The 12,400-nt window shown below is 42.4% G+C and overlaps 1 protein-coding gene across 1 annotated transcript; it reads right to left on the reverse strand.

The window, feature by feature from the left end:
• Positions 1-18: 18 nt before the first annotated feature.
• PLPBP (pyridoxal phosphate binding protein) lies at positions 19-11,732 on the reverse strand. The gene is made up of 8 exons (XM_059685417.1): positions 11,593-11,732; positions 8,284-8,391; positions 8,171-8,206; positions 7,524-7,599; positions 5,174-5,308; positions 3,345-3,487; positions 2,333-2,431; positions 19-1,451 (listed from the first exon to the last, which is right to left on the reverse strand). The coding sequence occupies exons 1-8, from the start codon at positions 11,689-11,691 to the stop codon at positions 1,320-1,322; spliced, it is 828 nt and encodes a 275-aa protein (XP_059541400.1). The 5' UTR covers positions 11,692-11,732; the 3' UTR covers positions 19-1,319.
• Positions 11,733-12,400: the final 668 nt, after the last annotated feature.

Consider the following 12,400-nt stretch of genomic DNA (forward strand, 5'->3'; position numbering starts at 1 on the left):
CACTCACTACACCAGATCATAAAAAATAAAGCTTTTAATTGCTTTGTAATTGGCACAGATGGCATAATTCAAACTCACATTTTTATTTAATAGACTCTGAAATATCACATTCTACTGCTGACTGAAACAGTGCAGGGATCATAATGGTGGAAGTTTTACGAAATTACATTCGGCAGCAGCATCCTGATCTGAAAGTTATTTCAAAAAATTAAAGATTGGGGCTTGAATAAACAGGAAAAAACATCTAGGAGATAAACAACCCAGACCAAAGTCATCTGTCATGACTATCTGAGAAGTGTGCTTTCTGGTTTCTTGATATCTTGCTCTCTATTAACAAACAAGAAGAGCTGCAGTTCTGGGTTCTCAGTATAGTAGGGGGAGGGGGAGGCTATAAATGGGCCTAGAAAGTGCTCCTCAGGAACAGGAACCTCACAGTCAGGCTTCGTGGATACTGTCAACATGAACTGGCTTTGACGGAATCTTTCATTTCTGGGGAGCTACACGATTCACCGGTCCTTGATAAGAAATCAACTTAAAGAGAATTATGGTGGATGAGAAATCATATCATTAACTTCTCATCACTGTAGGAAAAAACTCAAAGTCCCGTCTCTTCAGGAAGATGTTAAAAAGGCTGAAGTCCCATTTCTGTTACCCCTTATACTTTTCAGGGTCAGCACTACAGGGTGACCAATGACACCAATTCTCATCAACAACCACTGGGGTTCGGAGCATTAACTTGAGCCATTTCCTGAAGTTACCTGTACTGCTATTCCAGAGTAGAAACAAATATTTATTGGGTGGGGTGGAAATGGGGGGTAGGGTAAGGTAGGCAAAATCATCTTGCTGCAGAACAGTGAAGATGATTACTCAGCGAGGGTCTGTATGAAGTTGGTAATCACAGGGAGTTTTCTATTAAAGTGGATGACAAATGGGATTTCCTCTGACTCTGGCATCTGTCATTACAGGCATCAGTGACCAAATTTTAAGTTGGGAAAGGCATTCATGGGTTGACTGGTGCTCCTGGGCAGGATTCAATACTGAACTCAATTCCTGGCTATTGATTTGGTATCTGTTCTGCAGAAATGTCAGGATTTCTCAAATCCAATCCAAAGCCATTACATGAAGCAAGCTTCCTACGTCAGACATGGAATACAGACGGTTTCCATCAATACACATGATCCTCAGCGTACTCTCACCAGGTCACAAGGAGAGCATGGTTGTAAACAGGGGAATATCAAAATGAAGATTTGGGTGAGTGCATAGTTAGTCTTCCTAGACAGAGCCCACGGGCGGCGAGCCACTGCTGGTTGTTCTGTGGCTCAATGTTCCTGCGTCACCTCCACGGGGGCTTTTAGGTCTGCTGCGGACTTGTCCAGGGCAGGTTTCTTTGAGTAATCTCGCTCTCCAAAAATGGTGCTTCCTATGCGGACATTCGTAGATCCTACTTCAATCTGTGGGAAAGAAGAGCAAGTATCAAGGGCCGAATTTAAAATAAGGAACTGCAGCCAATGCTGAAGCAGTGCCTCTCATTCTGTCTTTTGAGGGGCCTCTATGAGGAAGAATGATAATGCAGCCTAGGACGACAGTGGTTCTCCTTGGGGCAACATGACCTCCGAGGGGTGTTTGAGAAGTGGCTTTCACACGTCCCGCTGTGTGTGGGACACAGCAGCACAGTGAGGAGTTGTCTTGCAGTCCACACACCTTTGTACTGTTCCCTGGTCAGGTGATGAAAAAAACCTCCTTATCGTTGTCTCAGCACAGGATCTAATTCCATTTTACTTATACTAGTAAACACAAAGCATTTTTGTACTGTTTTAATATATACAATTTTCCAGCAATGCAGCTACTGTCTACACAGAGGGAAGTCTATACTTTGACTTCTAGAACTTTATCAAGTTATTTACTGTTCCAGAAAACCAGGTATTTGAGTTGCCAACATAGCACATCTATATCAGTATATTTTTATAGTTGTTGCATTAATGGTGAATTTACACATAAGATTAAGCATCAGACTTACTGTCATATAGCTATGTCCAAACATTTACATAGTGAAATAAATGCCTTTTTAAAAAATAGAGTTTAATTTCTTCTTATTTTCCTTTAGATGCCATGTAGGGAATTATACTGAGTTTAAAATTATGTGTCAGGCTATAATTTCCATACCTTTCATTGAGGAAAAGAAAGGGGTGGGGAATATTAGAATAGTTGAGAATCACTGCTATTGGATGCCCTATTGCTACAATGAGGCATTGCAAAGGTTTCTCCAGCAAAACCTGATGCTTGCTGTGGCCGTTTGACCCTCCCGTCAAATGGTACCCGGAAGGACACTTACTGCATGTTGGAAGTCCACGGACATGCCCATGCTCAGCTCAACCTGGTCAGTAGGAATGTTCAGCTTTTTACACAGCTCCTCCCGGAGGGACAGTAACATCTGACAGAAAGAAGTGTGACACCTATTTTATTCCTGCCTCTCTAGGGTTGACTGAGAGTGGCTGAATCTGAACATCTCTGACAAAGATTATTTATTTCTCATAGTTTCAAGGCCTGTCAAAATTGCCAGCAGTTACTGAAAGTTTTTTTTTTTTTTTTTTTAGCAGTTTCCTACTTTCAAGGAAACTATTAGTCACTGGAGAAGAATGAAAAAGAAAGAGCTCATTTTCTTTCTTTTTTTTTGTTTTGTTAATCCTCGCTCAAGGATATTTTTCTATTGATTTTTAGTGAGAGTGGAAGGGAGGGGGAGAGACAGAGAGAAAAGCATTGATGTGAAAGAGACACGTAGATTGGTTACCTTCCACATGCACCCCGATATGGGCCATGCCCTTGACCCATAATCAAACCCATGATCCTTCAGTCCCTGTGCTGATGCTCTGTCCTCTGAGCCAAACCGACTAGGGCTCATTTTCTCTAAAAACTTTGTTTTAAGCAGTTTCAAACTGAGTTGAGAAAGTTCTATGAGGTTTCGGGAACCTCTTCTATTTTCCTAATGCAGTGGTCGGCAAACTGCGGCTGGTGAGCCACATGCGGCTCTTTGGCCCCTTGAGTATGGCTCTTCCACAAAATACCACTTGCGGGCGCGCATGTACAGTGCTATTGAAACTTCGTGGCCCATGCACAGAAGTCGGTATTTTGTGGAAGAGCCACACTCAAGGGGCCAAAGAGCCGCATGTGGCTCACGAGCCGCAGTTTGCCGACCACTGTCCTAATGAAAAGAGTTTGGAAGAGGGTTATAACACCTGATAGACAGCATCTGGGACATCTTTGAAGTTTACTGCAATATAATTAGCCAGCCCTGCAACAGCATTTTGCTGAGATACTTCTTTAGCACAGGAGCAATCCCCCAGTACCTGGAAGTCCGGATTTGGTCCTTGACTAAGATCATGCCCAAAGCTTCCTATGGTCATCAGCCCCACGAATTCCAGGCTGGGGCACTTGGCATTTATGTGTTCCACCATGGCTACTGTCTCTGAAGGTAGAAGGCCATGTTTACCTTCACAAAAATAAAAATAAAATAGAAGACCCTTATATCAAAATGTTTTAAGTTGCTAGAGAAAGGGTCCACTTTCATCCCTTGCTTAAAATAGAGGCGGTGATTCTCAGACTAGAGGACTTCTGGAAAGAACTTGTTCTCAAGTCCAAGAGTAACACTTGAGAGCTTCATATAGTTCCCCCTCTGGTCAGATTCTGAATTTCTCAAGGGAAGAACTATAAATTGAACTCTAATTGATCTCAATATCTGAGCTGAGAACAGCTAGGGTACAGGGAAAACAAAACACCCACATTGCTTTACTTGGGACATCAAGAAGATCCTCATTGCAAAAATGCCAGATTAACCTGAGAATTATTTTTCCAAATCTGGTATTTCTATAGCTTTAGTAATTAATTAGTAAAATTGTAAAAAATTTAAAATAAAGTCTATATGATACAGTTTTGACTATATGATTTGCTAAATTTAACAGAACTTTCTAATTAACAACTAGAGGAGGAATCTGCAGCAAATGATTATTTGTTATGCAGTTATAAGGATACTAATACTGTTTTTCCCTCATTTATCAAATGAAGATGCTAAGAACATTCACTTCAAAATTTAATTAGGGAAAACTATAGTTAATTATCAAGAAATGATGTAATAGATTTGATCTGGAGTCAATTTCATATTTAACTACATTGATAATGTAATATATAACCTAGGTGCATATATATATGTTAAAATGTACTGAATACTTACTGATGTGCCATACACAAGTGGTAAATCCTAAGTGCTTTTCATTTAATACAATAACTCTAATAAGCAGGTATTCTTACTATCACTACTCTAAACATGAGGCATAGGGAAGCGCAGTACCTTTCCCAAGGTCATACAAACAGAAGCTGTGAAACTAAGATTTGAACCCAGGTAGGCTGACTCCAGGGCCTATTTGGAAAACAGATGCATATACTGAAGTCCTTCAGGCTAAGATTTGGTTAATACTCATGTTCTGATGGTTGAAAGCAAATGACTGGTCTGTAAACAAATTGCTAACAAGTAAAATGTGTACAGGGTTCTATGCCAACAGCTTTACCTTATTAGCACATTCAATCCTCACAACACCCTCTGAGGTAGGTACTATTATGATTTCACTGCCTGACAAGGAAACTGAGGTCAGGGGGGTTAAGTAACTTATGCAAGATTACAAAGCTGGAAAGTGGTGGAACTCAAACCCAAGATTTGTCTAAATTCAAAGCCTAAGCTCTGTTCGCTGTGCTACACTGTTAACCAAGCCTGGAAAAATATTCACTGCCTGGTGCTCACAGTGATTTTCCTTCTGTTTTCTCCTCATGTATCACTAAGTAGTTTATTTTTTAGGACCCAAGAGGAGTAACTTCTCATGTAACTTTGCAATCTCTTTCAGGAGTGATGGTGACTTCTGGGGATTTTCAGGAGATCAAAGTCACAATCTCCTGGATTCTCGCTGTTTCCCTCCTCCAAAATTAAGACATAACAAATCATAATGTATTAAAGAATACTATGTGGACTGGCTCTCCTGCCATCTAGATCCCACATGACACAGCTTACGTAAAGGCCTGTGATTTCTTTCTATAACCTTAGCCATTGGATAAATTAGGCCTGCCATTCTTCCTGGGCGTCAACCACCTTAAGGGAAGAAAAATCTACAATACGGGTCTGGTCACTTACTCTCTTCTCCACTGGTGTTAATCTGGACCATAACCTTTAACCTTTCAGGAGAACCTTTTTTCTGCCACGAACTGTTCACTTTGTCTGCCAACTTCACAGAATCCACTGTTTCCAGCATGAAGAGATTGGGGACAGCTGTAATGAGAAACAGGCAAGGCAATTCTTCACATACTCTACTGCAGCAAACAACATACAACACATCTTTTGGTTGATGGAGAAATAATTTCCTAGGAAAAGAAAAAGACAGTTAAGTCCCAGTTCTGCTAATAAAACTTATATGAAAGTTTTACTAGATATAAGTTCAAATGTTAACCATTGCTGTCTAATCAGCAAAAGTAAATAAGGGGAGGGAAATCCTGACATAACATAATCATGCAGCATGTGTATGCTCATGCTCCAAGAAGCTGATAATTGCAGAGATTCCTAATAGCAGGCTTGGTCTGATTCAATCTCAGTTCAAACTGGAGAGAAACGGGTCAAGGACAATAAAAAAAAAACAAAAAAAACAAGTGGAAGCCAAAGTACTTCTCTGGCATGATATCACCATGTTCTTAAGCTTTCTGGGTTGGGGCGCTAGAAACAATACCATCAAGACAGTGAAAAGACAACTCATGGAACAGGACAAAATATTTGCAAATCATTTATCTGATAGGGTCTGGTATCTAGAATATATAAAGAACTTCAAAAGAAAATAGCCCAGTTAAAAAATGAACAAAAGGCCCGGCTGGTGTGGCTCAGTGGTTGAGTATTGACCTATGAACCAGGAGGTCACAGTTTGATTTCTGGTCAGGGCACATGCCTGGGTTTCAGGTTCGATCTCCAGTGTGGGGTGATGATTCTCTCTTATCATTGATGTTTCTATCTCTCCCTCCCTCTGAAATCAATAAAAATATATTTTAAAAAAATGAACAAAGGATTTGAAAAGACTTTTCTCCAAAGAAGATAGACAAATGGCCAATAAGCACATGAAAAAATGTTCAACTTCATTAGTCACTAGGGCAGTGATGGCGAACCTTTTGAGCTCAGCGTGTCAGCATTTTGAAAAACCCTAACTTAACTCTGGTGCCGTGTCACATATAGAAATTTTTTGATATTTGCAACCATAGTAAAACAAAGACTTATATTTTTGATATTTATTTTATATATTTCAATGCCATTTAACAAAGAAAAATCAACCAAAAAAATGAGTTCGCGTGTCACCTCTGACATGCGTGTCATAGGTTCGCCATCACTGCACTAGGGAATGTAAATAAAAACCACCCTGAGATACCATTTCACATATTTTTAACTCCCTTTTAACACCTTTGCTGACTTACAACTATAACTCTTTATTGTATTATTTTATTGGCTGCTTTTTAAAAATTTTCCTTATTGATTAAGGTATTACATATGTGTCCTTATCTTCCCATTGCCCCCCCACCCCCTTATTGACTGCTTTTGAGTCTCACTTCTCACAGTCTACCTTTAAGTAATATACCACTTCACAAAGTTTAAGAACCTTATAATAGTGTACTTTTGTTTCTTCCTTTCCATTCTTTACGCTATTGTTGTCATGTATGTTGATTTTACATGTTATAAACCCCACAATACATCATTATTTTTGCTTCTATAACACATTATAATAAAATATTAGAGAAAAAGAAATAAAATCCGTCTTTGAAAAGTTTGATAAAATTAATAAATCTCTAGTCAGACAGACTAGGAAAAAAAGAGAGAAGACAGAAATTACTAATATCAGGGATGAGAGAGTTGACATCACTTTAGACTCTACAGATATTAAAAGGATACCAAAGGGAATTACAAACACCCTTATGCCCATAAATCCATTAATTTAATGAAATGGACAAATTCTTTGAAAGACACAAGTATCAATGCTCATCCAAGAAGAAACAGATTATGTGAATAGCCCTATATCTATTAGTGAAATTGAAACTATAGTTAAAAACTTCCCACAAAGTAAACTCAGGTTTCACTGGTAAATTCTACCAATGGTTAAGGAAGAGATAATACTAATCCCACACAAACTCTTCCAAAAGACTTAAGGAAGAAATATTTCCCAATTCATTCTGTGAGGCCAGCATTACCCTTGATATGAAACCCAAATAAAGACATTTCAAGAAAAGAAAACTAGAGATGAATGTCCCTTCTGAATATAGATGCAAAAATTCTAAGCAATAACTAACAAATAAAATGCAACATTATTTTAAAAGGATAATACTTCATGACCAAGTAAAGTTTATCCCAAGGAATATAGGATTGATTTAACATTTGGAAATCAATAAATGTATTTCAATATGTTAACAAACTAAAAGAGAAAAACCATATGCTCATATAACGAGTTTTATCTTACCCATCAATTTGTTGACATTTTGTTTTTGCAGATGGCCAATGAAGTGCCATTTAATCTCAGGACATGAAGACAGAATCTGAAGAGAAAAAGGTAACTAAGTTTGATGTGGATTTTACGGAGGCCTAGCTTGCTCAAATACTTTGTACACTCCCTTCTGACCTTTCATGTCTATGCAATAATGCACTACCACCACCTTCAGCTAGGCTCCTAAGGATACTTAGAAAAACATTTAAGGCTTCTGTTTTTTTTTTTTTTTCTCTTCCTTGTTCCTATCAATTCCCTCCATCTTTCAGATATTGCCCATTAAGAATGAACTAATTAAAGCTTTCAAATCTCAAAAGGATCCACCATTACAGCAAACTCCTAAAAATCACCATTTTCAAAAACTTGCAAAGGAGAAAACGACAGTCTTTTAATACAGAAGGAAAATCTGATGGGGGGGGATAAGGACACATATGTAATATCTTAATCAATAAAGAAATTTAAAAAAAAAGAAAATCTGAGAAATATTTGGGGCTCAAGGTGACTGGACATTTCTACCACCAACCCAACCTCTTGCTCTAAAACTCAAACACCAACATGGGTCTAATTTTCAACTGAAATGCCAAGATTTAGATACAAACTCAAGATTGCAGATAGCTACTTACTTTTGGATTTGATGCTTTTTCTAGCAGCTCCTGAACCTACAGGGTAGAAAAAGACACGTCAGAAGTGTGGCAAACATGACTCTTCCGAAGGCAGTTTGGAAAAGGGCTCTTACATAGTTTTCTCCGAAAGTGCGCTGGCCGTGACTGTAGGCCTCAATCACCATGTCTGCAGGTTTGGTTTTGCTGACGGCTACTAGCCGGGGCTCGATGGCTGGGAGGTCCTGCCAAAAAGGAAAGAGCCAGATAAGTGAATGTTTGGGAATAGTATCCTGATAAGTCCTGTAAGATAGATCCTGTACAACAGATCAGCATACATCTTAACTTGTTTTTGGTAAGCTCCATTTTTCCAGTACTGCAGGGAGATCAGTTCCAAATAATGTTGTTCAAATATCTTTCAAATGCACTGCATCTAAATCTGTTAGCTACTTTAATATTTAGCAAAAGACATTTCTCAGGAAAGCTGGGTAGGTAAGTAAAAGTAGTACATTTCCTAAAATGCAGTCTTTGACCAACTGTTTCAGCATTACCTGGATCCCACTCCAGACCTACTGAATTTGAATCTCTGGGACTGGAGTCTGAGAATCTCCCTTTTAAACAAACTTTCCAGATGATTCTCTTGCACACCAAGGTTGGAGGTTTAAGAATCACTTAATTGCCCTGGCCGGTATGGCTCAGTGGGTTGAGAGTTCCCTGGATCGATTCCAGTCTGGGTTTCTGGGCTTGACCCCCAGTAGAGGGCATGCAGGAGATGTTTCTCTTTCTCTCCCTCTCTCTAAAAATATTAAAGAAAAAACTTTTTTAATAAAGAAAAAAATCACCAGTAATGGAAGGCATCACTCTGACTAGAAAGAAGGCTACTTCTGGTTCCTGAAACCCCCAAATTAACAGTTTTGGAAGCTCATTCTGGTCATGGTATAATTATTAACATTGATCCCATTCACTTTCAAAAGTGGCCTGCTTACAATAACTATATACTCTATTGTTCAGTTTAATCAAGAACCAGTGGCACACCTGAGGCAGGGATGCACAAAAAACTCTGGACTCAGGATTAGACCTCTCCGACCCCCTTCTCATGGCCGTTACATAAAGAAGCCAGGCTTCTCCAAATTCTACTGGAACAAAATCCACACAGAAGCAATAAGAGATTCACCTCTCCTTATATAGTTCAGTTTTCATGTACCCCATCACCCTTTTGCGATTTTTACAGAATCACAGTATTCTCAAAGGGCCTGAGAAGTCAGGTCAATTACAAAGAGTTTCTTCTTCTGAGGGTGCATTAACAAAAGCCTTTTATAACATCATGCCATAACTCCCAGGATTATGTTGATGAACTGAAGTTTTCCAAACAGAAAGGTGAAACAAGCAGCAAGTCTGCCTGAGAGCTATTCTGGGAAAACCTCCAAATGTGATGTTTATTAGGGAAATCCCTAGTTTATCCTGGATAATGGCTGAGAATCATAGAACATTTACTACGGGAGTGAGCTCAGAGCAATCAGAGTTCATCCCCTTGCCTGTGCAGATGAGGAAACTCCAGACCAGAGTAGCTAAATGACTTGTGGAAGGTACTATCTAACTAGTGGCCAAGGAACGGCTATACTAATACAGGTCTTCTGTCTCTAGGCCAGCATTCGTTTTTTATTTTTATTTTTCAATTATGGTTTACTTTCAATATTATTTTGTATTGGTTTAAGGTGTACAGTATAGTGATTAGACAATCATATACTTTACAAAGTGTTCCCCTTGATATTTCCAGTCCCCACCTGGTACCATACATAGTTATTGAAATACTAGAGGCCCGGTGCACAAAATTTGTGCACGGGAGGGGGGTGCGTCCCTCAGTCCGGCCTGTACCCTCTCCAATCTAGGACCCCTCAGACATCCCTCTCACAATCCAGGACCTCTGGCTCCTAATCACTCACCTGCCTGCCTGATTGTCCCTAACCTCCCTCCCCTGCCAGCCTGATCGCCCCTAACCGCCTCTGCCTCAGCCCCCGCTCTGTGGCTCTCTCTGGAAGGAGGACTGGATGACTAGAAGATATCCAGTCGACCGGACTAATTAGCATAGTACCCTTTTATTAGTATAGATTGTTGACTATTTTTCCCTATGCTGTACTTTTTACATCCCCGTGACTATTTTGTCACTACCAATTTGTACTTCTTTTTTTAAAAAAGAGTATATTTCTATTGATTTCAGAGATGAAGGGAGAGGGAGAGATAGAAACATCAATGATGAGAGGGAATCATTGATTGGCTGCCTTCTGCCTGTTGGTCGAAGCCCACAACCGAGGCATGCGCCCTTGACAGGAATTGAATCTGGGACCCTTCAGTCTGCAGGCCAACACCCTATCCACTGAGCCAAACCAGCAAGGGCCCAATTTGTACTTCTTAATCCATTCACTTCTTTCACCCATTCCCCCAACTGTCCTTCCCTCTGGCAACCACCAATCCACTCTTTGTGTTTATGAGTTCCAGACCAGCATTCTGAGTTATTCTTTTTTAAAAAAATATTTTTATTGATTTTAGAGAGGAAGGAAGAGGGAGAGAGAGATAGAAACATCAATGATGAGAGAATCATTGATGGGCTGCCTCCTGCACGTCCCTCACTAGGGATCGAGCCTGCAACCCAGGCATGTGCCCTCGACCAGAATCGAACCCGGCACCCTTCAATCCGCAGGTCAACAGCTCTACTCACTGAGCCAAACCGGCCAGGGCAGCATTCTGAGTTCTGACACCATAAGTACTGAGGAGAAGAGAAGCCTGTGACCTCTCTGTTGAGGTGCGTCTCACTCCACACCATCCGAGGGGGGCAGATATTGACTGACCCGTGGTCTAATGAAATTCCAGGAGAAGACAAAAATATATATGGGAAAAGAAAGTCTCCCCTGAAGGGGATCAGATGTCAGCCCGCTCCCGCCGCAAACGTGCAAGTGCAGCTCGGCCAGGCCAATCGACCCGCCGGCTCCGTCGCCCACTGACGTTTGCTGAGCATCGGCTAGCTGTCAGGCGCTGCCACACACGTGATCGCAGGCGGATCTGGCCCCCTCCGGGTGCTCCGGTAGGAGACGTCTTTTCTTGCCGCTCCTGGGCACAGTCCTGACCCTCTCCCGTCCGCTAAGGTTGTTGATTCCCACACGAAGCGGGATGGGCAAAAGCCGCGATGCCCGGGGACCGGTCATTCTCCCGGGATGGCGGACACCTCCCGTCCCAACTAAGCCAACCTCCAGGAAACCGGCCAGTCTCATCTCGAGGCCGCCGAGGGAGCCAGCCCTTCGCTAGCTTTTGGGGGCTTTACCACCCGTGCCAAGGCCCAGGCGGCGGACGGGCCCCGCCCCTCCGGGAGAGCCCTCCGCGTCACCGTGACGACCTATTCCCACGCAGGTGTCCCCCTCCTCACAGCGGCCGCCCACTGTCCCCTTCCTCACCCGCGGCCGCCGCGCCACCGCCTGCTGCACGCGCTCGTTCACTGTCCGCAGAGCAAAAGCGACTCCCAGCTCCGCCGACATGCTGCCAGCTCTCCACATCCCCAGGGACAACTGTCAAGACCCACACCCGGGAACCCCGGGGCTGAGGACACCTTCCGGTCCAGCCCCACTTACGTCTCTGGATGGCCCAATCAGCGCTCACGTCCGAATCGTCTCACCCAATGGCCACTGAGCGCCGCGGGGGCGGGGCGGGGGCGGTGCAGCGGAGGCCCCGCCCCTCAGCGACGGCCATCTTGGGGAGGTCGCCATGGTCACCCTGGGCGCTGGGCCTTCCTGGCGTCGGGCCAGTGCTGCCGGAGAACCTTCAAAGACTTGTCGCCTGGTCCGCTGCTGCCCCCGCCCTAGCGGGACCCTCTGGAAGCAAAATAGGCGGCCTGCTCCCTTTCAAAATGCCTCTCATTCCCCATCCCCGCCGTGGGAAGAGCTGTGACCCAGGATTTCCGTGCGCAGGGACCAGGATGAGAAGCAGCGAAGGCGGGGGACCTCGCTTTTGTATCTCAGACATTCTTGTGAGGAACCGCGAAGAGAGGTACAAGGCTCGGCAAGCTTCAGTGTATGGTTCGTTTCCGCTTGTCATCCTTTAGACCAGGGCTGTGCAAGACCGATGGGAGCCACATAGGAAATTAAAAAATGTCATCGAATAGGCACCTGCAAAGTAAAAGCCTAATGATACATTGTATTTAACGCAATATAGCCAAAATAAGGTTTCAACATGTAATCGATAGAGAAACTTCAAGTGAGATATTGC

This window comes from Myotis daubentonii, chromosome 2, assembly GCF_963259705.1.
Source record: "Myotis daubentonii chromosome 2, mMyoDau2.1, whole genome shotgun sequence".
Lineage (NCBI taxonomy): Eukaryota > Metazoa > Chordata > Mammalia > Chiroptera > Vespertilionidae > Myotis > Myotis daubentonii.

Excerpts from the sequence above, each read along its gene's own strand:
- PLPBP (XM_059685417.1), bottom strand. The coding sequence starts at position 11,691 with ATGTGGAGAGCTGGCAGCATGTCGGCGGAGCTGGGAGTCGCTTTTGCT. Across the intron at positions 7,600-8,170 it reads AAAAAGCATCAAATCCAAAA|ATTCTGTCTTCATGTCCTGA; the intron begins GTAAGTAGCTAT and ends TTTTCTCTTCAG. Across the intron at positions 2,432-3,344 it reads GACCAAATCCGGACTTCCAG|ATGTTACTGTCCCTCCGGGA; the intron begins GTACTGGGGGAT and ends TCTTTCTGTCAG.